At 42.4% G+C, this 27,440-nt stretch overlaps 1 protein-coding gene and 1 long non-coding RNA gene across 11 annotated transcripts in view; one reads left to right on the forward strand and one right to left on the reverse strand.

Annotated features, from left to right (window-relative positions):
* Positions 1 to 27,440, reverse strand: part of LOC121064165 — a 43,684-nt gene that overhangs the window by 14,299 nt on the left and 1,945 nt on the right. Inside the window, exons 2-5 of one of the 10 annotated variants that reach the window (XR_005816372.1) lie at positions 26,906 to 27,032; positions 25,290 to 25,450; positions 10,077 to 10,285; positions 8,448 to 9,979 (exon numbers count right to left, since the gene is read on the reverse strand). Coding sequence is in view for 1 of the 10 variants with exons in the window: in XM_040545459.1 (XP_040401393.1) it covers positions 14,300 to 14,753; positions 25,290 to 25,450; positions 26,220 to 26,273; positions 26,906 to 26,950 (714 nt within the window). In the remaining 9 variants the exon portion in view is untranslated. Of the gene's footprint in view, positions 1 to 8,447; positions 10,361 to 13,404; positions 14,754 to 17,164; positions 17,619 to 25,289; positions 25,451 to 26,219; positions 26,274 to 26,905; positions 27,033 to 27,440 lie in introns of those variants that run through there. The other 9 variants (XM_040545459.1, XR_005816370.1, XR_005816369.1 and 6 more) reach the window with 9 other exon arrangements.
* LOC121064166 overlaps positions 11,842 to 27,440 on the forward strand; it is a 31,754-nt gene continuing 16,155 nt past the window's right edge. Inside the window, exons 1-2 of the long non-coding RNA XR_005816378.1 lie at positions 11,842 to 12,808; positions 13,983 to 14,357. This is a non-coding gene — a long non-coding RNA (uncharacterized LOC121064166). The remainder of the gene's footprint in view (positions 12,809 to 13,982; positions 14,358 to 27,440) is intronic.

A 27,440-nucleotide genomic window follows, 5' to 3' on the forward strand; every position in this document is an offset into this window, starting at 1 on the left:
AAATAAACAAACAACAACACATAAAACAAACAGGATATGAACTTTCTTATTTGTCCTAAAATGCACCTGTGAGTGAATTAAAAATATCTGTGAAAGTTTATATCAAGATCTATGTCTGCACTGTAGAGTTATTCATTATTTCTGCTGTGCCACCTCCTAAAGGCTTTGGTGGAGGTCTGGGTGCTTTCCACCGGTGGGACTAGTTGTGTTTCATTATAAGCTTATAAAGAGCATAAGCATATAAAGGGCTAAACATAAGGATCCTTTGGGCACCACCAGAATATAAATAGTAGCAGAAATGACAGTTCATGCCCCAAAGTGCCTATAGCTACAATAATTATATATTTTTTGATGAAGAAACAGTACAATAATCCTAGATAATGAGTTATTACCCTTTCTACAGGCAAAGGTAGGATTGGCTGCTTCTTATGACTCGTGAATAAAAATAACTGTAGCATAGGTACGTACTTATTTTATTGTATATACTTTAAAAATACTTGTGTAATTGTGCATACATGTTCATTTAATTGATACTTTGTATTTGCGGTTGGACTAGATGATCTTCAGAGGTCCCTTCCTACCTCATCCAACCTGTGATTCTGTGATTCTGTGTATACTTTTTTTTAATTGTAATAAAAAACTTAATCAACAGTACTTCAGCTTTCAAAAGTGCAAGTCAAAAATGTTAGATAAATCAGAATAATTCATGTTGAGATAAATTTTTTCAAGGAACATTTATGACAGAAGCAACTTAATCTCTTGGTTTGGCACAAAAGCTCCTTAAGTTCTCCTGAATGCCTTATTCTAAGTCTAACAAGTTAAGCCTAAATAGGGTCTTGGATTAAGAAAGGCTTACAAACCATCTTAACCTTGATACAGTGAAAACAGAAGCAATCTGTAAATCATTTGTTATCACACTTCTACCTTCCAACCTTTTTCCTCACTAGTGACTAGCGAAAGGAAAGATATAAAACCACCTGGCATCAACAAAATATTTTTGTTACAACAGGTATTTTTTCTATACATTCCCCATATAGAGAAGCTTTTCTTTGAGTATATTGCTTGGAAGTCACAAACAAGTGAAGTGGAAGATGGAAAACTTCAGCAGGCCTTGCTTCTCTGAGGATCCCTTCACATGTCAGCGCATCAACAAATTATTTTTTGCAGATTAATCATACCTGCATTACTCCTGAGTGCAACACTAAACTTAAGTTCTGCTTACAGAGATCCTGATGGTTTAATTTATTTAAGCACACCCAAATTCACACAGTGGCTCTAGAAGGCATTTTTAATTGATGGTAATTGTGTGTCAGCCTCCTAATGAGTCAGATGAGCTCTTGCTTTCCTTCTGCATTCCAATGAATTCATCTGGGTGTGGGAGCCAGGGAAAGCTTGTTAAATATAGAGTCCTGGCGCTGAGATACAAGTGTAAAGCTGCAGGACTGCTGCTATTTCTTAAGAGTTTGGGCTGGGCAAGGGGTGTCCTCCTTATCATATTGTTTTGTAACTTTTTTCTAATTCAAATAGCAGAACTAAAGAGTGTTAAGCAAAGATTAATATGCTTTACTCGCTCTCTTCATTTTCACCTTCAGAAATACAAACATATTGTATTTGTGTGTCTCTTTTTCGGAGATGGATACCACTACCTGTTTTATAGTTACTTGCATTAAAGAGGTTAACCTCATTAAAAAGCCTATAAAGCATAGAACTTATAGGAAAAAAAAAAAATGGAACAAGCCTGCTCCTCTACTCCTCAATTACTGAACTGGCTTTGATGAAATTATTGCAGCAGGGTGCTTGTGTGCAATTGCCAATCTTGATCTGTTAAATACAGATAGTATTAATTGAATAAACAAAAATCATATCTTGAAAATATTCTCTTGGAATGTCATCTTTGTTAAAATGATCTGTCATCCTTGCTAAAAGTAAAATCATACAGTATGTATATATATTTATTTTATGCACACTGCTCATCTAAAGCTATTACACAGTGCCCATACTTCTAGAGGTGATATACATTTATCTGAGTCATGATTCTACAGATCTTCTGTCCAATCTCCTCCCCCCCAACACAGAGAACACTGCATACCTCCGTGTAGCTTTGCTTAATTCAGCATAAAAATGCAAGTGGGACTGATCCAAAAGGCAGAATATTTTAATCTCTATGGAAGCTTTGTAGGAACAAGGCTAAAGATGTCTCCTCTTCTCCCCTCCCCATTTGACAGCTAAAAATTGGAAGCAGATGAAAATAGAGGGATGAAGCTAATTCCAGACTGAAGGCCGTGGTAGGCTGGGCATCAGAGAATTATTTCAGTGGGAAAGAAGGTCTGGAGGTCTTCAGACCATGTTCCTACTCAAGGCTGGACAGACTTCATGGCTGAAGGGGTCACCCTTGGCCTTGTCCAGAAGGGTTTTGAAGAACTCCAGGGCCTCAGATGACCCCACTTCTCTGAGGCACCTGGGTCCACTGTCCAAGTCCCTGGACTTCAAATCTGATGTTTTTCCATCTGGAAGGCTGATTAGGCAAGTGCTATGTGGTCACAGCAAAGTGTATCATGTAGCAGAGAATTTAGTTCAGAGAACTTTTTTCTACGTAGGAAGAAGTTTCAAAGAGCAGAGGGTACTACAATGACAAAATAGCCCCTTAGGAGTGAGGTCCGTGGTCCATATGTCAGAAATGTCTTGCTGATAGGAAACCAATATATTTGATGTGGAAAATATGTCAAAGTCATGTAATGGTTTTCAGCAGTAAAGCCTGTCTGAAGTGTACTCACAGTCATGAGATGATGAACATTTCTAGTTCATTTCAAATGCATGCTCTGGCTAAATTGTCAGGATATAACTAAGATTTGCCTAATGATTAATATATGTAAGCCCAGCTCAGTACAGCTTTTCAGTTGTTGTTTTGGTAACTTTTCAGATGGGTTTGTTCTAAGGAATCAAATCGTACAGAATTCCTTGCAGCTATCAAAAAGGGGACACAGAAAGAAATTTAATTATGGCCAGCTTCAAATTATTGCTGGTTAAACAGGTAGATTCCTGGGCTTCATTTTATTACTTGCTTGGAAAACACCGTGGTGGTGATTCCTTGCATAAGCAGAAACTGGCACAGGATGTAAATGAAGAAGGCAGGTATGTCATCAAATGACGAAAAAGTGCTCTTTTCATGGGTTTTAAACTGCATTCCCTGCTTCCTTTCCATGATGCAGCTGAGGTGACAGGTGAGATCTAATGGCTTGCCAATGGCTTTACCAATTTTGGCTGAGAGCAGAAGAGTAGGAAGATGTGAGTGTCCTGAACTCAGGTTCAGGCTGTGGCAGGAGCACGTTCTTCCCAGTACCCTCAGGCTTGGGCATCTCTGCACCAACTTGTCCCTCTCTCTCCTTCTTGTTCCCGTTGCCTTCTTCCCTCACTGGTTGCCTTTGCCCATTCACTCAGTTCTAGCCTTCAACCCAGGATTTCCAGATCCAGCCCCCTCATTCAGCCTATCCTTTCCCTCTTCTTCTTCCTTCTTCTATTCCCCATCTCACACACAACCTGCTCTTCACACCCATGACCCCAGTTCCCTCTCTCCAGTTTCTCATCTGACCTGCCTCTTGCTTTCCCCCACCATATCTTGGCTTCCTCATCTCTTCACCTGGTCAGACAAGATGTGATCTGTAAGTCTCCATTGGGATCTTTCTCCTTTGCTCTGAGAGAAAATGGAACTTGTGATTTATGCCCCATAAAACAGTTGTATAAACTATCACACCTACACCCTGATAGAAAGGAAAAGGGAAGTGGTGCTGCCCTTTGCTACCTGTACAAAAAATAATCTCACCACACAAGATGTCTTAAAAGAGAAACCTTGGTGTTATTTCCCAAAGACAAATAACTAAAGAATGCCCACAAGGAAGGTCATTGTTCCTTCTGTCTATGTGTAAATGTCTGTGCCATGTTCTGCACTTAATTGGCCTCTTGTTGCTGTCCCAAACATCTCCTGTGATCACCTGAAGGGTGCCGGGCACCTGTCTGAAAGCCCTGTTTGTATAAACAGGATTGGATTCAACAGCGGTGCACACATGGTGGGGTATACTGCACTTCTTGGGATCAGCCCTTGCAGTAGTAGAAGTCCTTGAACCTTGCTCCCTATTATCCACTTCTCTCCCCCATCACCAGAAATAATGTGCCTTTGAATTTCATGTAGCTTTACATTCCCCTGCATGCTTATTATTCGGTTGTATTTTAAGTGCTCTTCCAGTTTTCCCTCTGCATGTGACCACCCACTTCTCCACCTACAGTCTCCATAATGTGATTTCTATCTGCTGGAGCTTATAATGGTTTAAATTATGCTAATTGTATTCAGAGATTAAAGTAAAAATCAGTACGACTATTATTCTGCCCATATACTGTACCAGTGCGGGTAGTTATTCACTTCAGAAATGAACATGGCTAATAAGATAAGAAAATTACACTTGCATACAGTTAGTCAGTTTCACATTTAATTAGTGAGAAAAATTTATTTCCATGTCTTCTCGAAGCAAAATTAACTCTTTTGTCTCTGACTATGCTTGCTGTTAGGACTCCAGTTCATGCCATGCAAAGAGCTCTCCACAACAGCTTGGGAATGTTTTTCCTAAACCACTTAGGCTGAGTGTTTCAGAAAACACCTCTTTCTTGAAATGCCATGGACAAACACATCCACAGGGCATTGCTGAGAGCTCATCGAAGCCATGCCTTAGCTGCGAGCACAGGGGTAGCCAACTCCCAGCAACCCGGCTTGTCATAACAGCATGGGAGTTTGTTCCATGCACATTTCCTGGTCTAACTCTGTTAATGTGTCTCATACAGACCCGTCTCAAAAGCTCTCTCAAATTTAAGATTAAACTTCTTAAACATTTACTGTGGCAGCAAAAAAGTGCTTTCAGAATGTAAGATGGCCATGATATGCTGTCAGGAGAGGCCAACACACTCCCACACTTGCTATAAATAACAAGGCAGAACACAAGTACAGGCTAGATTTAACTGAATTTCTTCAATCGCTGCAAAGTACACTTTGCTACATGTTGAAGAGATAATGTGTCACAACACATTTTGCATAAAGTGAAGAATCTATCTATGAGAAACGCTTCTGTTTTGGATTTCCCCCCAGCTAGCATCACGGCAGGGACCGTCTAACTGAAGTGGGCTCAATCCCCATGTGAAGCAGGTGAACACCATCTCTCTGAGGCAAAGAGAGTCTCGGCTATTCGTGTCAGGGTGGGGTTTGCCATGTGGAACCAAACTGCGATTGCAGCCGGATGGGCAAAGTGCTCTCAGAGCTCTTGTACTGAACTGGTTCTCTGACACAAGTCCAAAACGTATTTTAAATGCCCTGGTTAGCTTTTGATAAAGCCATGTGTGATTGGAGTGACCCAAATCTGCTGCAAGGGGTCTGATTTTGTCTGAATGTCACCTTCCAGAATACTCAGGGCTAAGTTGCTCAAAAAGCACTTGTCAGCAATGATGGAAACCCTACTGCAAAACCAGTAGTGTCTCCTCCGAAAGATGATTCAGGTGCAGGCTATTTAATGTCAGGGTACCCCTAGATGTCATATGTTGGAGGACTGTGATGCTTTTGGAATACTGACTTGTAAAAGCGAGTTACTTGCATTGATCCACTAAAATCTGATTGCTTTTGTAACTTTATCCACTAGAATAGTTTGTGAGGACTGGGACTCCAGAGCTTAACCCACATGAGCAACTCAAACCCAAAGCAGATTCAGCCATGTCAGCAAAAAGTGACTAACTACTCCATTTAGCCTGTCCTTTTAAAAATATTTTATAGCAATCTCCATATGAACTCTGATGTAATTGTTACCAAGGATGTAGGGCAATGGAAAATCAACCATAAATATTGCAGATGCTCCTCCTTTCCTGTTATCGGACTTTCATTCTTTATTTTGTTTGTGTCATGCTTCTTTTTCTGATCCTGCAAAATTTCTCTCTTTATTTAACACTGAATATGTTGATGTGCTGAATGTACTTAGTTGAGCTACAGGCTACATGTCCGTGCTGCATATTAAATACTGCAATTTTAACTAACTTAAAAATGAGTGTTGTTTCTAAAGCAATCCAATATATTTATCTCCAAAAAATCTGGAGAAGTCACAATGTTCTACACTCCCTTCTCCAGCAGTTTCAAAACAATATTTTTTAAATGCATACACACATATGTGTTTGTTGTTATCCACTATGTCAACAAGAAGACTTATGGGTGAAATTTGCATTTTACCACCATTGTAAAAGCCACAGTGCACGTACCTAGAACATGCGGAACATCAAAACAATCTTTAAATAACAAAACCTTTTTCTCTGCTTGGGATGTTGCATTTCTTTCAAGCTACAATGGTTGTGGGGATTTAAACACCTGATTTATAGTTTTTATCATTCTCCTTAGTGTGTTGAAAGCATTTCTAAGCACGTGACTGATGAAACCAGCAATAATTTGGAATGACTTCAATTTAAGAGATACAGATGTGTTATAGAATCATATTATTTTTATAATAACTGCAATCAATTATCCTGGATCATTTCAATCACTGCAACAGAGGGCATGTCTGGGAAAAAATGTGTAGTTATGTTTATGCAGCATACCCAAGATGCATAGCTGGGTGAGTGTCTTGGCATGAAATTATTCAGGTAAAGGGCAAGCTGCTTCAGCATCCTTGTGTACCTAAAGCGAGTATCTGTCCTTCCCTTTTCCTCCTACATATTCTCATTTCCATGGTTTCCTGGGCTTCCAGGGCTCCTTCCCACCACGTTGCCTGTCACACTCTGCCACCTCCGTCTTCCTACAAGGCTCCTTTCTTCTGTCCTCCACTACCAGGGCCATACCAGATCTTTGCTCCCTTTCAGGGCAGGACACTCTTTACTCCCTCCACGCTCCCAAGCTCGTAGTCAGTGCTGTCTGTATGCAGGAGCAGCAGGCTCAACCTGCCAGGTTATTTGGAGAATGGTAGCAGGGCCATCCACAATCTCAGGTAAGACACAAAGATAAAAAAGCTTCTGCTATGCCTAAGGTTGAGCTTGAGAGCATAAGCAGCAGGAGATCTTAGCAGAGGTGCGCACAGCATGCTAGCAACAGAGCACATCCTATCCTGATCATGAGTTATTGCTTTCAAGCATATGCAAATATTCAGCTCATTAGCAGTCCGATCCAAACCCCTGTCCCATTATAGTCAGCAGCAAAACTCTTCAAACTGTGTTGGGGAATTAGAATTTAATGGAGCTACATTAGCGCAAGATACCTTCCCCATGAATAATAAAGCAACCACGATTAAAAGTTATCTCACAACAGTGACATCATTTCTCCTTTCTGACATGATCTGTTTCAAGTCACTCTTCAGAATAGGTAGTTCTGTATAAATCATTTCCATTAATGATTATGTCTTTTTGAACTGAAAAAAAAATGATGCCAAGTGTATGACAATTGTTCTATCAATGGGGTAACAAGTTTTGCAGCAGTAGTCTCAACTATAGCCCAAAATGAGTGTCATCCCTGTCATTATTGGGTAAAAAGGTGGGTGGGGATAGAAGTTCTCAGATCCCTGTCAAGTTCGTTCCCACTCTCATAGGGATAGTGTCTATGTTCTAACTTGGCTTTGCCTCTGAGGAGTCAGGCAGTTTGATCCTCTAAGTCCTGGAGTTAATCTTTAATTTTAGTTAAAGTTTCCTGGGATCTCTGACACTGGGTCACTAAATTAGGTATCTGTATTACCTTTAAAGAAAAAGCATTGAGTATAAAACCTGAGCAGAATTAGCAGTGATAGGCTGTGGTCCAGATCTGAATAACACTCAGTTTTACAAGACATCAAGACTGAAACTCTGAAAACAAACAAACAAAAATATTCATTACTCTATTCATTACCCTAAACACCTCAGTAGATCCCAAATGCCTCAGTAACATGGGCTATCACTGGGCTTCTCTCCATCCCCATAACTTCAACTGCCTGTGAGGGATCTCTACACTTCTCCCACATTAATTCTGTTTTCTCACACTATACCATCATAGACCCTCCGTACATCTCCTGGGGACCCTCCATATGCACACAAAGGAAGAGAAAGATCAACCTTGGCAGAAAATCGAGCTGAACATCTTTTTTTTCTGCTGATGAAGCAACAAAACGTCATGGAACAATTTGTTTTTGCCTGAAGTAATGATTGCAGTGTCGCAGGGAAGCAGCTAGTGCCAGAAAGTTAATCATCAGAGCCTTTGCACACTTGCTTCCCACACTCCAAAAATTCTGTTCTGTGATGTTAGTGCAAGTTCCTCATGTTGCCATTGCAACCATGAAACCAAATACCCTGAAGTGACTGCTCTGCCCCCACTTAGATTTTACTATAATTATTCCTGTGATTCATCTTAACTGTAGTCAAGGTATCACCAGGTAAATTAAATCTGCATTGGTGGATCACCACTGAACGGCTCAAATTAAAATATTTTTCAGTATTTTATTCTGTTATCACACCAAAGTATTAATTACCAAGCCCTTCTAGAGATGCTGAAATGGAAAGCAATGCAGCCACTACTGCATAGACATAAAGAGATTGCATGTAAGGATTATATAGTTAAATGATACAGAAATGTAGGCTTCCACTTAGGAAAGGTCTTTTTGGAAAGGACTTGAAACACAGGGAAAGATAAAAATCTTGTATGTTGAAAGCTCAAATCCTAATTATTCTTACTTAGTGATATCTCACAGCATGACTCCATGTAGCTGAGGAAATAAATCCCTTACCTCCTTACAAGTCCAAGAATAGCTAGTTCTGCACACAGCAATTGATGAGAACCTTGCCCAGATTAATGTGGGTGCTTTCTAGAGCACTCCCCTTTGAGGACCTCATCTTCCCAGTATTTGCTGTGCTTATCTGAACTTTTGTTTAACTCCTTTACTCTTCTGCATTTCTCTCTAAAATACTGATTTTGATCAGAGGCCAGAAAGAGGGTGGAGCTTTCCATGATTCAAACCATGGCAGTCGACATTGCCAGGATAAAAGACATCAAGCAAGAGGGCTGCCACTTCTCTAAATCCAGCCCTTTGCCACCGCTGCCTGGAGATTTCATAAATGCTCCCAGCCATCAGCTAATTACAGATGCTTGAACTGGCTCCCATTTCGCTCCTCTTTCAGAAGGCCTTTCTCTGTATGCTTGCTTTGCCACAGTTTGGTTTTCCTGTTAGAAGACATCAATAACCAGAAAGTGAAGGAAGTAGTTAGCAGCCCCATAGACCCATATCACCGTGTCCTGGAGCTAGCCACATGCTGCTTCTCTACGTGGCAATGTGGGGAGCACAGGGCATGCTTGCTGGGCTGCCAGTCAGAGCACAAGCATCTGGGAAGCACACTCATGGGATTAGTGCTCAAGCACACCCTCCACCCTCCCATTCCCCTCAGGTTTCAGGTTTATTTCAGAGCCAGTCTACCCCAAATAATACAAATTTGGAAAAAGCCTCCAGCTACATTCCTGCTATGCAGCTTCAGAAGACATCCGCAGCAAGGCAAATACACAAATTAATAATAAAGGCGTATCTTATATCCCTTGAGATGAGAGGTTTGGCTTTCTTTAGCAAAACTTCAGTGTTTTTCTATTTTTTTTTCTTTTTTTTTTTTTCTTTTTTAATTTAACATGCCAAGAAGAAGAGCTGGGTTGAGCTGCAAGCATCTATTTTGCAGTTGGATGCAGCAGCTGATCCAGAGTCAGTCCTGAGCACTGGTCCCACAGCCCCACACTCCCGCCTCCTGCAGGACTTCTCATCAGCAGGGTGGTGATGCAGCAGGGGTCAGCAGCTCTCCCTTATGTGACCTGGATGACATCCACGTGCTTGTCGCATCTTCTTCCCAGAAAAAGGCACATGCTTGCTGTATCTATTGGGAGAGGTCGTCTCTGTTGAGAATCTCAGCCAGGCGTGCAAACACCGCAGGGAAGGGGAGTGTGATGTTTCCAGCCCAGGTCTGAGCCCTGTGGGAGGCAGATCTTCATTCTGAGGAGGTCTGAAAAAAGGAGAGCTCCCATCTCTGAGATGGTCTCAGGACATTTGAATAAGAACAGCACGTACCTCCTTCAGTAGGTAAAAGTAGGTCAGATGCTAAAGTCAGAAAAATAAACATTTGGGTGTAGCAATCTTCCTCAGGTGTACACTATCACTTTCAGTGACATGATGAGACAAAATCTGGAGATTTAGCAGTCCTTCCAGTCCAGGAAACCTGTAGCTTCAGTCATGGATAATCATATTCACTGCTGTACAAACTTCTCACTTGCTTGAGGCTAAGATAGATTTGGAAATCAAGAAATATAATTCTGTTTCTGGTAAGATTTGCCCTTCTATTGTGGTTTCCTCATCTGTGATATACAAAGCAGTTATTAAACATGAAATAGCTGATCTTGACAAGGTCATTTTGAGATAGATGAATATCACTCATACTTTTATGCCGGGAGCTGGTGCATGGGAAAGCTATGTGGACTGACTGCTGTCATATATTAGTTCTCTAACAGAATGAAGAGATCTGTCTTCTTCATTACAGTTATCTATCAGTAAGCTGTTCTTTAATATTCCATCTATAGGTTTGTCTGGTTTCAGTGCACAGCTTCAGTGTGGCTCTCACTGAGCTAGCTTTAAATTAAATAGCTTAGAAGAGAGGTAGTTGTACTGGCTTTGAAGTTAGGTTTCTCCTCTTTCCCAAATATCCAGCACTGGGATCATGGGTTTTCCAGCATTTGCTGATTTTTCAGTTTCCCAAGTATATTATTTAGATTTTCATTGCGAGCTGCAGACTATATAACTCAGAGCTTCCCTTTTACCCTAAGCATCTTCAAGGGAGAAATAAACGGTTCTGTCTCAGAAATAAACAATATTTTATATGCATCCCAGTATACTCAAAATGGGAATCAAAGCAACTAGAAACTGTCCCACTGCACCAGAGTTTCAGTTTGGAAGTGAGGTCCTACTGCGCGATAGATGCCTTCACAGCATCTAAATTTCACTTCTGTAATTCACCATTTCCAACAGCATCAGTGAAGACACAGGTGAGACTGGTGCACCTCTAGCACTTCATCCTCCCAAGTTACGCTTTTACTTAGCATTTCACGACCTGGATCTCAAACACTGTGGGAATGAAAAATGTCAAGGCTGCGTAAGCTCACTATGCCACTTCCTTTTATTCAGAACTTCCATCAAATTAATTTCCCCCCCTGCAGACCTCTTACCAGCTTTCCTGGGCCTCCCACAGACCTTTTACTGCCTCCTTCCCCTCTGTAAGCCAGGTCACCAAGCCTGGTGAAGCAACAGTGATCAGCAGCAAGCGGTGCATGTCATCAGGACAGTGCTGGGGATGAGCCACCAGGCTGATACCCTGTCATTCATTCCTGTTGAATTCTTGCACATTTGGTTTCTCTGAGTCCTTAAATTTTCAGCACAGGGTTTGGAGCAGGGAGGAGATGGGCTCCATGGTCCATGGAACTTGTGCACAGTGTAGAGGTCCCAAAGGCTGCAAAGGTTGGGGTTGTGTCAGTGCATGGATGCACAGGGGGAAAGCAGGGTGTTTGTTTTCAACTTGCATAGATGCCTACAAATGGAGTCCACAGTGGCACCTGCACCTTTTCAGTGCCAGACAGGTAGGACTCTCCCCTGGGCTGTTCCTTTTTCTGAGCAAGTGAGGGTGCTGCAGCAAGGATAGAGGTGAAGCTGCACCCACAAGTGACCCAGCCTCTTGCTGCCAGCATCTCACTCCTCCTGGTCTCACAGACACAGCGTGGGGTCCAGCAGGCAATCAGGGCTCTGTGGGAAAGCTTAGCAGAAGGCTGAGTCTGTCTGTGCAGGACCTTCTATACAGTGAGTTCCTGAGGCCCTAAGGGAAGGATCCTAGCTGGAGAATGAGTTTGCTCCAGTGGGCAACAAGCCAGGGCTTTAGGGTTTTGACAGAGCAAAAGAAGCGCCTCGCTGACCTGAGACAAATTGGTCTGACTGTGCTGCAAAAGCCAGGCTCAAGATGTGCATAGGTAACCCGCACCTTGCCAGAGCACTTGGGACTTAGGGCAGGGAAGCATCCATCCCTGAGACCTGGCAGTGGCACGGAGTGTGGTGGCCTGCCAGCCCTCCCTGTCAGCATGCCTGGCTGTGGGGGCATAATGTATCAGGATATGTATGTCACCGCCAGCATCCATGGGGAATCCCAAGCCTAAAAACCCCGCAAAACTATTTTGCATCCCCACCTACGGCAATATTGTAGGCTATAAATTTTGCATGTGGTCACTGTACTCTTCCAGAGTGTGTAGGCGGCTGTCAGCTTCCTAATCCTGGATTTATTGGCAGCGATGAGAGGAGAGAGAAGGCTCTTGTCAGGAACCAAGAGGACAAGAATCTTCTTGGCACTTTGGAGGACTCTCCCATTGGTAGTTACGTGCAGCGGGGTCCCCACAGGCTCCCAGGAATGTCACCCTTCCCAAACCACCACAAGCAACCCCCTAAGTTTCCAATAAAACCCACTGCCCTCAGTTTTCCTCCCTTTGCCATATGCACATACTGAGTGGCAATCCAGCAGCAGCACCCTCACCGCCGCTGCTGAGGAGCTCAGGCAGAGCCACCAGCCCAAGCTGTACCTCCTTGCCCCCAGTTTCAGGTACCGGGGATTTCACTGGAGCAAGACAGGAGCCCTGGGATGAGCCTGCGCCTCTGCTGACTTCAGAGACAAACCTCCACACCCCAAGCTCCTCCTGGGGCATGGGAAGAGGTTTTGGCATCTACCTCCTTCTGCTGTGACAGGAGTCTAAAGCACCCTGGGAAGCCAGCAGGTAACGGTGGTGCTCACACATTTGTTCCACCCCCTGGCTCTTCAGATCACACAGTGTACGGCTTATGATTAAATAAATGAGGATTTCCTCCCCGTCTTCCATGCATTTTAGCATTTCTTTGAGAAACAAGAGCATTGTTCGTCTGTAACTATGAAATGAAGCAGTGCATTGATCTGCAGGGTTCTTCTATGAAAGCTGGTCAAGAAAACATTTCAGAAAAAAAAAGAAAAGAAAAAAGAAAAAAGCAAGAAAAGACAGAATTGCTTCCTTACATTATTTACATGCACTCTGCTACCTAAAGGCAATCGAGCTCAACTCAAGTGTCTCACTTTGTGCAAATGTGTGAGCATCTGGCAGAAGCGCATAACTTACACGGCATGGGTGCAAGTGAGCAGAACTCTTGCATCCAGCAAAGACCAACAAGTATTATGCCATATAAATAAGTGACAGCTTTGGAAATGAATTCGTTTTAAGAGAGCCTGTCAGCTTGAAACCTAGCCACTTTGAAAAAAAAAAAAAAAAAAAAGCATTTCAAAACATTTTCAGGTTGATGTCTTCCCTGAATTTTCCCCCATCACTTTTAGCATCTCATTTTTGTATCATTTATTTAAACTTGCTCCCTGTGAAGAATCCACCAAAAAGGAAAAAAAAATGCAGAGGAAAACCAATCATCTGTGCAAATGTACACGATAAGACAAAGCAAGGAACGTGTCATGACTGAGGAAAGATACTAACAAAAGAAATCAACACGATTATAGCTGGTCAAATAATTATTTCAAGAACTGGAGAAAGAAGGCAGGAGAGGGTGTTAGATAATGTTGTCCTTATAAAGCATCACAACTACAATAAAATAGAGCCTCATTTGTTTACCAGGACTAGCAACTCAGATCTTGCAAGTTGCACACAGACCCCTGAACTGATGCAGTCGTTGTTGCCCTAATTTTTATTTTATGCTATTTTAATTTTTTTGTTACTGACTAACAGCACAGTTTAGAGCAACCTTCGGCATGCTATGCCTTGGTGCAGGGAATTGAGCACCACAGCACCGTCTACAGCAGTGCTGATTCCAGGCAAAGGGGTCTCAACAGGCTCTTTTGCATTCCCACTTCAGCTTCATCCATTGCTAACGAATGAGTCTGTTTAAGCATACATAACTCACAGTTATCTCCTTCAGATCATCTGCAAAATGTTAATGTAAAGTGTTCCCATTTAAAGATCCCTTTGCATTGCAAGAGCCATGTGAAGCAGTCTCTATAGACAGGAGCAGCGCCCAAATTAAGCTAGTGTGGAAGAAAGAGGAACAAGAAACCTTTGTAAAAGGCCCCGTGAAATCCTCCCGTGCAAGAGAGTCCATCCGCCGTGTAGGCAGGCGGCATGATTAGCGACGGGCGACACCGTCCACCCTGGTGCCAGGGAGCTTCTCGGATCCACTCTACCATCCAGGCAAGACGTGACTCACGCAGCTCGCTTGCAACGAAGGAGGACCATCTGCTAGTCATGAGCAGATGACAAATTCACTGCATTGCGTCTTGTCGCTACTTCCAAATTTGTAAGTAAACACATTTTGTAACCTCTCTCGGAATACTTCAGAGCTTCGATAATGGAAAAGTTTAAATTTATGTAACGGGATGGCGGGGAGAGGAGGGGGAGAAGAAGTGTTTTTATTCTGAATGGAGACCGAAAGCACCCGCTCCAGCCCGAGCTGCTCGGCTCCGCGCTCCCCCGGGCTGCCGCCGCTCCGCGGTGCAGCCCCGACCTCTGCCGGCCCGGGCAGCGGCGGAGGTGCGGGTCGGTTTTCAGCGGCTGGGTTTCGCCGTCTCCCAGCTTGAAGGCTGAGAGGAGTACCGCAAAGAGTGAGCAGGGAACGTGCTGTGTGTTCACACTTCCATTTGGTTTAGCGAGGGCATCGTCCGCACAAAGCATCCCCGTTTTGAAGGACAAGAGCCTACGGTGGATGAAAAATTGCATGAATGTCACCTATGGAAGCTGTGCACTAAACCCAGACATAAGAAGGCGCCAAATCACAGGACCATCCTCGCCTAACTGCTCCTACACTTCACACTCCTCATGGAAGGTAACTCTGTTGCTTGTAGAGAGGCACTGTCCTTTTCCAGTCCACCTCAGGGTGAATAACTGCTTTGCTTTAAGTCTCTGCCATCTGGATCAGCCCCACATGATGATGAAGGGCTAACTATGCTGCCTCTGAAAATTGAAATAGGGGGAATTGGGTGATGGTGAGCCTTGTATCTGTGCTATCCACATGTTAGCCAGCCCAAGGAAACCCTCTGTTGCTATTCTGCTTCTTCTACCCCAGCTTTTGTACTCCACAGAGTCTCTGCCTGAATGATTTGCTGACATGGGCAGCTTTCAGCACCTCTGTTTCTTTTGGAATGCTGGACATCCCAACCTGTCCTTAGCCCCCTTGGTGTTCACTCACACCTGAGAGACAGAGGGAAGTCAGAGACCAGCAATAAACCTCTGTAGACCGGCTTGTGAAATCACACGAAGCAGTGCACAGCCCTGAGGAAAGCACTGGACTCTTGCTGGCCAGGCATACGTGAAGCCCATCATCGCTTGGTGGTCTATTGGCTTCTGTGCCCCTCACTCCCCCAAATACCATCTTTATAACGTGGCTTTTCATCTCCCTTCAGCTGAAATTTCTGTACAAATTTCCGGCATTTCAAATTGCAGCTACTCCCACCTCCTTTCCTTTCTGGCCTCAACAAACACTGTCTCATCCAAGTAGTACTCAGCCCGAGCACTGCCACGAGCATCCTTTGCTCTCAGGTGGCCATGGCTCTGCTGCCACCACCTCTGCCCCCTTCCCCAGTGCTGCCTTCTCAGCCACCTGCAGCAGAAGTCCCTTCCCCTCCTCTGTTCTCAAAGCCCCCCGTACACCCTCTTCACTAACCAGATATAATTTCCTGTCTTCAGCTAGCCCTTAACATAATCGTTGAATGCCTACTTGATAGATTTTCCAACAAGGACCTTTGCTCATTCCCTCCCACAGCTCCTCAGGCGTGAGATGGGCACACCACTAACACCTGCAAGACTGCTCCCTTGTCTTCTGTCAAAATCATCATTACAAGCCTCTGGGATGCTCTTGGAAAATCTTTACTGCGGACTGCCCATGTGCTGAGCTCATTTTTGATCTGCCAGACACTGCTGTTCCATCATTTCCTTGTACTTCCCCTTCTCTTTGCCTACTCTGTCATCTTCCTTGGCCTCTGCTTCAGTGCTGAGCTCTGTAGGACAGGGCCCATCCTTTTTACTTAGCCATTCAATACTCAGTCTGGAGGTGTCCTGGTTCTTGATTAAGATTCCTATGAACTATGGTGATATGAATAGTAAATCATTAGGATCGACTCCCTGGTGTTGTACTATCACTCCAGGCATTCGCTACAGCTCCCGGTAGTAATTTGTCTTTAACTATGCTTCAGCACCTCGGCAATGAAGGTAGAAAATGTGTGATGCTAGTTAGCTGTAATCATGGCTGCCACTGAAAACACCGGTAGATAACCAACAGAAATAAGTCCCATAATTCCTTATCTCAGGATGAAGATGTTGGTTTCTCTAGTGTTACATTTTTAACCCATTTTACTCAAATTTAATGCAGTCATTTAACTTTCATTTTCTTCCAGCTGCTAACCCCTCACCTAGTTCAAATGATTCATCCCTACTGCATTCACTGCCCAGGAATGTTGGCTTTCAACAAACTACAGCAAATAATGTAAAATAAACACAAGTGTGCTTTCATCTCACAACAATCTGGGTTAAGTACATATTTCACACACTGCACCACAGGATATGTTAAATTAAAATCAGAACCACCAGATTTAAAAATCCAATGCCAATTCAAACCATTGCTGAGTTATTTCTGTATTCACTTACATGTAATATTGGGCATGAGTAACAGCCATTGCTTTTTTAACCCTAAAATGTGCCATTTGACAACTTTCTTTCTCCATTAGTTGAGGAAAACCAAGAATTTTTGTTTGAAACTACTCTTAGTAAATATCCTTGTTATTTTTCTCAAGTATCCTGATCTCCTTGAACAAAACTGAGAGCCTACAGATAGTCTTGTCTCCATATTTCTCTTATTTTAGTGTTCTACATTTTGAAAATTTACTTCCAATCATACACCGAAAAAGTAGCCTGGAATGGCTTACTTGAAATGATAAATAGGTTCTTAAATGTCTGCTGCTTCATTCTGCCAAACAGGCTGTATCTTGGATGTATTCATTTTCTAGTCAAAAGATGTAGAGGAGCTACATTTGAACAAAATACTGTAAAAAGAGGTTGTAGAGACTGGGAACTGACAGAAAAATATCCATGTACTGGGCACAACTCTGATTTAACGCACACTTACTCTAGATTTCCATAGCGTAATATTTTATGAATCTAGCTTCTCATTCCAACAACACTAGGATAGGAATCATGCTTTGGTAGTTGATTTATTTTGAAGATACGCAGAATAGACATTATATTTCCCTGAGACTTTATTAAATACAAGGCTTGAGATTGTCCCAGATTTAGAAAGTCTCTCTTTCTGTGCCATGTTGCTGTGTTTAGACATACAGAGGAGTCTAAAAGCCAGAAATGAAATGCTGGGGTTAGGAAGAGGAGAATTATTGTACTTCACCTCTTTTCTTTCTCTTGTCTTAATGAGGCTATTGCTTTGCCTCTGCAATATTTGTTTGAAGAGATGAACAGGAAGTTTTGGGGAGTTTTGCTAACTCTTTGACAACAAGACTCAGCTTCCTCTGCACTGCTTGGAAGGATCTGCACTTATGGGAATGACTGAAGTGTCCTGAGGACAGAAAAAGAAACAATCTCGTTTTAAGAGGTTAATGGTTCCTGGATCCTGAAGGACCTACCCCTTGCCAAAACTTCTGCTTGCTTTTCTCCTCTCAGCTTTCATGCTGCTGTAAAGCTAGACAACATCTTTCCCTCAGCAAGGAAAAATATTGACCTTTACTGGTGTTGACAAATACAGCAGAAGACAAATCCAGATACAAATATTTTCATCCATTGCCACAGAAACTCTCTGAGAGCTATACAGCCTTGTCAGGTCAGCTGAAATGTGAACACAGTCTGTTGGCTGGGAATGGATGGAAAGCCATCCATTTCTCCCTAACAAAGCAGCCCCATGTGCTCTTTTGCCTCTCTCAGGAGGAGAAACATCTCCATTCCCTCAAGCCTGCTTAGTTTCTCTTTTAGGTCAGCTTTTGTGTAAGAACGAAAGCAATGAAGCTTAGTAGCCATTGGAGGAGGTGGTGAAAAGCAGAGCAGAGGAGTTGGTTTTAAAAGATATGCAGGTCAAGAATGTTATCCTTGCTGAGACTTTGAGAGACAGCTGAATATCTGTATTATCAGAATTAGAACTGCTTTCTTTTAGCTCCACTTATAGCTCTACAACTTAAATTGTACTGCAATTTAAGTTTAGAGCTCAGTTCAAAAGCCAGTAGCTCCACAACTGGCATTGGTAAGGAAAAGAGGATAAATAAGCTAGCATTTTTTCCTCCTTTGAAATTAAAAACAATAAATGCCAGGATTTTCAAAATTCCAGGAAAATTCAGCCCGAGGGATTTTCTCTGTTGGCTTCAATAATCTTTGGATCCCGTCCTTGGAGAGAACACTTTTAGAGCAAAATATAATAACAAGCAAGAAGAGCACTGAATCTCATAGCCGCTGTACAGCAGAATTAGATCTTGCTGCACTCCTGTGGAGGTCTATACACTCAAATAGGATAACATTTCAGCTTCTTTTAACTACTGAAATCCTTATTCTCTAATATCCAGTTGTATATATTAGGGGAGTGCTATATATCCTATATTAGGGGAGTGCTATGACAGGCTTGGGCTCAGAGATGGGGCCCAGAAGTAGGGACATCCTGGTGAGAGGAGAAGGCCAAGGAGGCCCTCGTTTAAATTTTTGGTCCAAACACTTCTCTTTACCACCACTGAAAGGTAAATCATAGAATCATAGAATAGTTTAGGCTGGAAAAGACCTTAAAGATCATCTGGTTCCTCCCCTCCTGCCATGGGCAGGGACACCTCCCACTAGATCTGGCTGCCCAAAGCCCCAGACGTGGTCTTTTCATGGGCCTGCCTGCTACAGAGCTGCATGGAAATCTTCCATGGTAACTTATTTCCCACCAGAAATAAATAAATAAATAGATAGAAATAAAAATGTCAGTTTGTAAAAAACAAAGGGTTTTATCAAAGATAGATAATTTTGAAAAGCAAATTTTGAGAGGAATACTTCCAAGAAAGTCTCATCTGAATTTTCTGGAAGCAAATGTTTCAGTTTTTCATTTTGAAAGACTTTTTACTACGGTGGACTCCTATTTCAATAATACATTAAAAAATCATGTTTTCAAGGTGGAGTAAGAAAGAGGTATTGCATTTTTATCAAAATGAAACACTGAGAACAGTTCAGTGAATGCTGTTTTTTTTACAGGTGGTTTGGGGGAATTTATTTTGGGCTCAGAAAATTTGGAAGAAAAATGGAGTGTCTTTGTTCCATTCTGAGAAAGAACAATTTTTCAAACCCATTGCTTTCCCTCTAGACCAAAAACTCTCACCCATCCCTAATTCTCAGAAGCCTGCATCTTTTCCTATGGTCAGCTGTAGCTGAGCTTCGGGTGTTTGAGGGGAGAATAACCAAAGGAAAGCACTGTGCTGTCAGGGCAATAGAAACTTTGGCTAGTGGCTAGGAGTGGGTGAGCCTGAGAATTACTCGTGCTTGCCTGCAAGTTGGCAGCATGTCTGGAGAGCATCCAGGATCTCCAAGTGCCCAGAGTTTACAGGCCAGCCCAGGAAACAGCCTGCTTTAACAGCTCTGGGACACCCGGGAGGCCTTTTTTGGTTAAGTGCAAACCTTTACTCACACGCACACACCCCACCTTAAGCAGCAATCCAGTCATTCTCAAAGAATGTCTTAAAAATAATTAAACGGCTTTACATCATGTTCCAGGAGATTAAAATTTTCTGCCTTGCATTTCTTAAAGCTACCAGCTTATAAGATAGCATGTCAAAGGAACAAAAGGTCATACGTGGCACTACTTGCTGCCTCCATCCGGGGGGAGTAGCCAAGCATTTTATTACCTCTTTTCTTGGCTAAGACGAGGAAAGAAAAGTGAAATAGTCTTAGCTTAGGCTATGTAGTGTCCCTTAGCCTCTCTCATACAAGTGTGGGGTCATGCATTTGGGATCACTTTAACTCCTGTTAAGTCATGGATGTCATCCAAACATGTGTTGAACATGAGGAGTATGTCCTCCTCAGGTGGAATTTGGAGATTCCCTTCATTTCTCCAGTATTTGTGAAAACAAACAAACAAAACCAGATTAGAAGTGAGGAGTGGCTCTAACTAATGTCAGTGTGGTACTACCTGCTGTGCTTGGAGGGCTGTTTTGTTTTTCAAACAAACTGACTAGATTGTTCACATTCATGAGAATTAAATATTGGTCTTTCAAGACTATCTATCCAGGAAAAATAAAACAATGGTGTCATCAGCAATAGGCAGAAACAGCTGCAAGAAACGGTTCTCAGAGTAATGCACTGGGAATAAATGTCTCAACATCACATTGAGAGAGAAAGGATAACAGAAGATGAAGCAGGTCAGCTGGCACCTGCAGCAACCTGGCCAGCCTGCCTGGCCCCTGGGCTCACCAGGCAGAGGCTTCTCAGGGGCCTCTGCACCAGCCATGGTCAGGGCACTAAGTCCTGGATCCCAGTTTGGCACCTCTGATGGTGGCACAGGACACTGATGCAGCACTTCTCAGCACTTCTCTCTCCCTCCCTGTTAAGTTCAAGTTTGATTTTTAATGCTTTTCAAATCAACTGTGATTCTTAGGGGAATCTCAAATTTCTTGTCATATTAGGATAACAAAAAATGTATGTGCCATTGTGGACCACTACATCACACAACTCCGTCTTGTTCCAGTCCCTGGCATCCCAAATCACAGTATGGATGCAGCTCTAATAACCTCTCCTGGGCAAGCTGCTAGCCTCCTTGGGTAGAGAAAGGATATGAAGAAGAATTAATATCCCAAGACAAAAGAAAAAGCTTTTCCAAATTTTTCTCTTTCTTCTCAAGTGTTTGATGAAAATGTATCAAAGAGCAAAAAGGGTCTAAAAGAGCAAATGACAGTATATGGGCTTTGTGTCAGGCTCTGAATATGAAAGATGAGAAAGGAAAGAAAGAGACAAAAGAAAGGGAAGAAATAATAAGAAAATGAATAAAGGGAGGAAATGGCCAAGATATGAAAAGAAAGTGAGAAGCAAAATGGCTGAGAAAAGGGGGAGAAGAAATTTTGAAGGAAACGTGTGAAGCTGCAAAATAGTAGTTGTACATGTCTCTAGTGGAAAACGGTCATTATGGGGCACGTACAAGCAAATATGACATTAAAAATTACACAATAGCAGATAAGTGAAGGCTGTGGGTAGGTCTGGATAGTTCTCCTCCAAATAAGGCAGCCGAAAATCAGCGTTCCCTTATTGCAGCTATTGTGAAGCTAAAGTTCACTTGTACTGAAATGTTTCCTTACTTTGTATCATAGCCTGATAAGTGATTTGTTCCACTGGGAGAAAACCTTTTATCACCACGGCCCATGTGTGTTTTGTTGGCACAGTATCTGAAGTCCAATTATTCAATATACTTTTTCAGCTGGTGGGTATTTGTTTGAATTTTTAACAAAGGCGGGGTAAAACTGTGTTTTTGAGAAATTCTGCTTTGCACTTTCTCCCTGTCTGGGTCTTGGCTCTTCTTTTGCTACTTTCTGTCTACAGCCAAATCCACTCCCTGAAGCACCGAGGCACTGCAACGCTTAAATCCAAAAATCCTCTGAGTGTTTGCAATACCCCGAGCACCCACACACCCCGCTTCTTCCAGTGCCCTTTCCCACTGCGGTGTGCGGATGTGCTCTGGGCAGGCGAAGCACAGTCACATCTGCTCTCATCAAGATACTGCTGCCGTACCAAAGACAAGTGCAGCAGCCCCAGCAGTGCTCTCCCAGCACTGGTTCTCCCAGCAGTGTTGCAACCAGTGCTTGGGATAGCTTTGACAACACTCCCTCACCCGGTAAATTCGTTCTCTCCTTGATTTCACATGCTGAACAGTAGCCAAAGACATAACCTGCGAACCTGTGATCTTTCTACCTTGCAAGCACCTTCCAGACGTACAGCTTAACAACCAGGTGTCCCATTACAACTAAAACCACCTGGAAATTTCACAGAACTTCTCCAAAATGTGCTATGTAAACGTCATGCTTTTTTCAAGGTCAAGACGGCTTCCTTTTTTTTTTTTTTTTTTTCCTCTCAACACTATTTACATGGTAACTGTTGTTTTGCTGGACTTTTTTCTCTGATTCTTGAACAATTTAGGCTTTACATTAAAAAAAAATATTATACCTTTCTTTGCTGTGCATACATATGTGCTCTGTCTAAACTGATGAGCATCGCAGCTGCCTAGCATGAAGCAAAGTTCTGCTGTTTTATGGTAATAGTGCATTCCTCCTTGCATTTTGACCAATGGTCTTTATAACTGAAAAGTACACAGAATTTAGGCAAAGGTTAGGCAATATGTAAACATTGCACATTTTCATAAGAGATGCTGGTAACAGCGGCTATAAATCACAGACTTGGTAAAAGCTGATGGTGGACTAAGCACCCCGCATTCAACATAAATAAGGAAACAGTTTTCTTTGTTTGTACCCTCCCAGCATCCCTCCCATTTAGTGATGCCTAAAACAATCAAAACCATTCCCCAAGCCACTGACCACGTCTTGAGATGCGCCCATTGGGATTCCCTTGGAGATGAGTTGCAGACCAAGACATTGGAATGCTGCTTGGCTGCAGAGCTACTGAAGATCAGAGTGAAAGTAAGGAGAAAGCAGTCATAAGGCAGAAAAAGAGTGTGGCCCTGGGTAGAAACCAGGACCCCAAACTTCTTTTGGGCAGAGAGCTTATTGAAAAGTCCAACCTTCATTTCCCAACACAGAAATGAACTTGTTGTTTGTTCCCACTGGTCCAGGAAGAAAAACAACACAGGATAAATAAACAGGACAGCCCCAAATAAATATTTGTCTCTGAATATCAGCGTCAAACCAGCATCCTCCTGGAAACATACTGGCAAGATGTCTCTTCTTCTGGGATGTGGGAAATACTACGTGCAGCCACTAGACAGCACATGGACTTAGGAACACAGAGCTGGGTAGCTGGGACATTGCAGCACAGACCTGCCTCTCCTTCATTTGCAAAAATCCTCAGGTCTAAATAAGAAAACGCCACTGCGAGAGAGAGTAACATAAGGTCAGGCTCACTTTGCAAGGTAACATCCTTTCCCTGGGCCAGCACTGCTGCCCAAGTGAGCTGGCTGGAAACCGAAGGGAATTTTGCCATTTGAAACTGTTTACATTTCAAACAAAAAAGACTTTCATATTTCCTACTAGGCGGAAATTTCATAACTATGGCAGTAATGGAAAATAATTAGTGCAGTATTCTGAGACTTCATTCAAAATGTTATATCTTGATGCACAGGCTTTCATTTTTTGATCGATTACAGGCCCAGCAACAGTAGCAGCAGTCAGCTACACGACCATGGAGAGCCCACTAGCAACCCCTCTGAAACAGCTCGCTTACAGTTACATATTTCAGTGCAGGTGTGTTACAGTCATCTCTGTAGGGCGAGAACCATCAACAACACACCCGGCGGGTAGCCAGGAGGCAGGGCAGGGTGTCAGCATTGCTCTGCGGACAGGTCTGTCCTTCCGAGCTGCTTTCGACTAGGGGGCACTGTGAAAGCGTCGTGCTGCTCTGCGTACAAGTTGTCACCAAAAGTTGCACGGACATGTAGAAAACACAGGAACACGCATTAGCTACAGCTCCTGCTTTCATACCAGCACACCTTTATCTGCTGGCTGCCCCCTGGCATAGCAATCCTTCTTTTTAGCTATTTTTAAGGCGTGGAATGGGAAAAAAAAATCTTGAATGCCTATTGCTATCCCCCTCCTACCTATATCCTATAAAGATTTTTAAATCCCAGATTAAAAACCACCTTAAAAATAGTTTTCTAACAACATTGCTTAACACAAACATTGAAATCCAAGGTCCCGATAACATGCCGACTGCAAGCTTTGAAATAACCTTTGGAAGCAGTACAAGAGGGTTATTTTCTGCCGTTAGATGACATGTTATTCAGCAACGATATTTGCCTTCTCTCCGAGGTGGCACACCATGATTAAGAAGTGTGTTATCTTTTGTTCACAATCACTTGTAAAGATCTTAAATACCCGTGACATAGCTCTAGCCACCCCTCCAGTTCTCTGCCAGGTTGTCATTTAGCTTTATGCTCAGTTTAACATTTTTTATCCAAATTTGAATGGGGGGGACAGCCTAGTACTTGTTCCAGACACGTCCAGTGAGTGCCGAGGTAGGATTTTATAAGCATCTCTGAAATCCCGTGCTATGTTCTGTTATGATCCCTTCACCCACAAGTTTTATGAAACAGTCAAGTTGCAAGGCTAGGAGTTACCACTGTGATCATCTACTCCAGCCTCCTGCAAAACATCTGCAGTATTTCATCCACTAAATCCCCTAATGCCCCTAAGGGAATTACTGTTCCCTCTTGTGTGAATGAGCTCTCCTGAGCCAAGTAGCTTCTGTTTAAAGTAAAAATATTCCTTCAGAAAAAAAATAAAAATAAAATAAAAAATTCAGCCTTACTTACATCACCTTTCAATATCAAATACCTTCTCTTTACTTAAGAGCTAATAAACTATGGTCAAGACATCTGTGGACTCCATCAGTAAGCTAAATAAATGGAGCTTCAGCTCTGTTTTTGTGAAGCTTATTTTCCCACATGTCCAAGTTTTTTTGTGCATCCTCCTTGAACTCTCCCTGGTTGGTCATGTTCTCCTTGAAGACAATGCCAGAGCAGACACCGTGCTCCAGCAAAGGTCTTTGGGTCTGGCTCAGTCCGGGTATCTGAAATACAGGTGTCTATTGCTGAGGCTATCCCAAGGGCCAAACCTCTCTGGAAATGTGTAGCAGAACATTCCTGTGCTACCCATGAGGAGCTGCTTTAGGGACTGGGAGTTGTGCATCTCTTCTTTGAACCTCCACGAGGAATCCAAGCTTTAGGGATGGGAAGACGGGGGAGAGCCTGCTTTTGAGGACATTTCTTTCTCACCAGACCTGACAAAGTTATCTGCTTAGGAGATAGGGTTTTCTACGTACATTGTCACAGCATTAAGGCGCTGCAGTTCAGGGTCAGGGCCCCACTGTGCTTGACATTACAGATCCAAAACCTAAAGTTCTTCCCTGTCCTGTGAACAACATTTTTTTATTATTATTATATATTTTTTTTCCTACAGAGTCGAAGTGCTAATAGGGCTTTTGCATGCTGTTTGTTTCACTGTGATTCAAAGTAAAAATTACAGTAATGATCAACTTTGTTCTGTACTTTTTTGATCAGCACCTTATTTCCTTTCTTCCTGCTGTCCAGGATAGTTTCCAGTGGTTCAAGGTGCTCTTAGGCCAAGACATCAAAAAGCAGTTGTCAAGTCTAGCTGACTTGTATGTAGTAAAAGCTGATAGTAAACACTTCTCTTTCTTTTCCTGAATCTTTTCATTCCTGACCTATATTAAAAAGAAAAATGCAAATATTGATAAAAGTAAAATGGAGTGGTCCAGGAGCTTTCTACAAGTATTAAAAATAATGATTTAGCAGTTCATTAGAATTTACTTTCCTGTCTAATTCTCAGTCAGCTCCACTAGCCATGCCTGACTGGTAAAGGTATTCAGTAGAGAAACTGGGGCTAAACTCAATAGGAAGCAGTTGTTGAATATTATCATGATAGAGCAGCTTTGTGAAAGCAGAGACTGTATTCGATGCTTTCACTGTGGAAAAACAGTGCTGGGATGTGGATGAGGAAAAATTAATTGATACATGCTGTTACTCTTCACTCTATCCTCTGAATAATAACTGAGATGAATTCAAGCCATGTCACTCAACTCTGAATTTGTTTGGAAAGGATTCAAGGAGTAAAGGAAACAGCATCCTATCTGAGGTTCAGCCTGCATCTCAAAATCTGTTCCACTAAAGGGATGAGGAAAATGTAACAGAACTTAATTGATATTGAACATGGTGGATTTTGTTTCATCTCCTCTCTAGAAAGCAAAATATGGTCTATACTTATTTTAAAAAGACTGTGATAAAAATGATGAAGCAAGAGATAGAGGCCATAGCAGGAAGACTCTGGATCCTGATGGCCTCTCTTTTCTAGCTGCTGTCATGACACGTCTTTCCCCTGTGGAGACTCAGCTGGCCTTAGATGTGGCTGGTTTTTGTGATTTAGCAAAAGGATGGTGCTGTGTCTAAAGTACCAGCCCAGTATTCAACAGGCACCTGTTCCATTTCAGGCTCTGACACAAACTTTCTCTGTGACACTGAATAAATCACCTGCACAAAGAGAAAGCAGAAAGGTGGTAAGACAAATTGACTGTGGTCAGTGCTCAAAAAGTGTGGAATATAGCATTCTAACTTTAGCAACAGCGTGCTTTTAGAAACTATGTAATTTTTAAATGAAACATCAAAATTTCCCCTCTTATCTTGAAATGAAAGTTTTCCCCAGATAATGGTTTGGATTATTTTGTTCCTGGTAAATAAATAAATAAATGAATACTTTAATTGCAAAAATAGCTATTTAGAAATAAAACAATATGTGTATGCCATTACAGCACTTCAGAAATGAAGCCCATCTGCAATCTGTTCTCTGAATCTTAGTCCACTGACCTAGTGTGAGCACACAGACCCTCAGTGAAGAAGAAGAGGAGGCAGAGGAAAAATGAATGAGAGCCTCAGCGGATAAAACCCAAGAGCAGTGCTCAATAAAATGTGTGGGAAACAGTAAGTGCAAATGTCAAACATGGGTTAGGAAAAGACAACAAGTTAATTTTCCTCGGTCGGGAGGGGATTGCTGGTTACCCATTCATGTGAGGGTTCAGAAAGTGTGTTCTCCCCAGAAAGCGCTCCATGCACCAGAAGTAGGAAGGCCACCTCTGCCAGTCCAAATCTTAGGACCATTTACTCACGTTGCATAGATATGTAGAAGTATTTTCCACCCTCCCAGGCATCATGTGGACCAAAGTCTGTGGCTCCTTTCACAAGATTCATAAATGTTGTTGTCATTCTTCCTCTTTTTCACTGGAGGGAAAGATGCTGTGAAATTGAAAGGACCAAGTGAGAAAGTAATGGAATGAAAGGAAAAGGAAGAGGCTTTGAGTGCTGAAGTGTGGAAGGAAAAATAACCCACCTTCTAAACCCCTAATACTTCCAGCAAGAGGAAAGATATACCCAAATGTGAAAAGCACAGGTAGAACAACAACAATTTCTAAGGTCAAAACCTCTTCCTCTGTGCTGTACGATGTATACATTTTTTGAGTATACATTGGTGTGTGTGTGTCTATACATATACAGAGAGAAACAACGAGAGAGGAAGATCATTTCTGCTCAGAAAAGTTAAATTACAAGAGAGCTTTGGGACAGCAGAAAGCAAGTAATATGGTTCTTGTAATTGCATAATTGGTAGTGATTATTACAAAACATTTTTTGTAATATTTGCTCCTA

The sequence above is a fragment of the Cygnus olor genome, chromosome 1, assembly GCF_009769625.2.
Source record: "Cygnus olor isolate bCygOlo1 chromosome 1, bCygOlo1.pri.v2, whole genome shotgun sequence".
In the NCBI taxonomy this organism is placed as follows: domain Eukaryota; kingdom Metazoa; phylum Chordata; class Aves; order Anseriformes; family Anatidae; genus Cygnus; species Cygnus olor.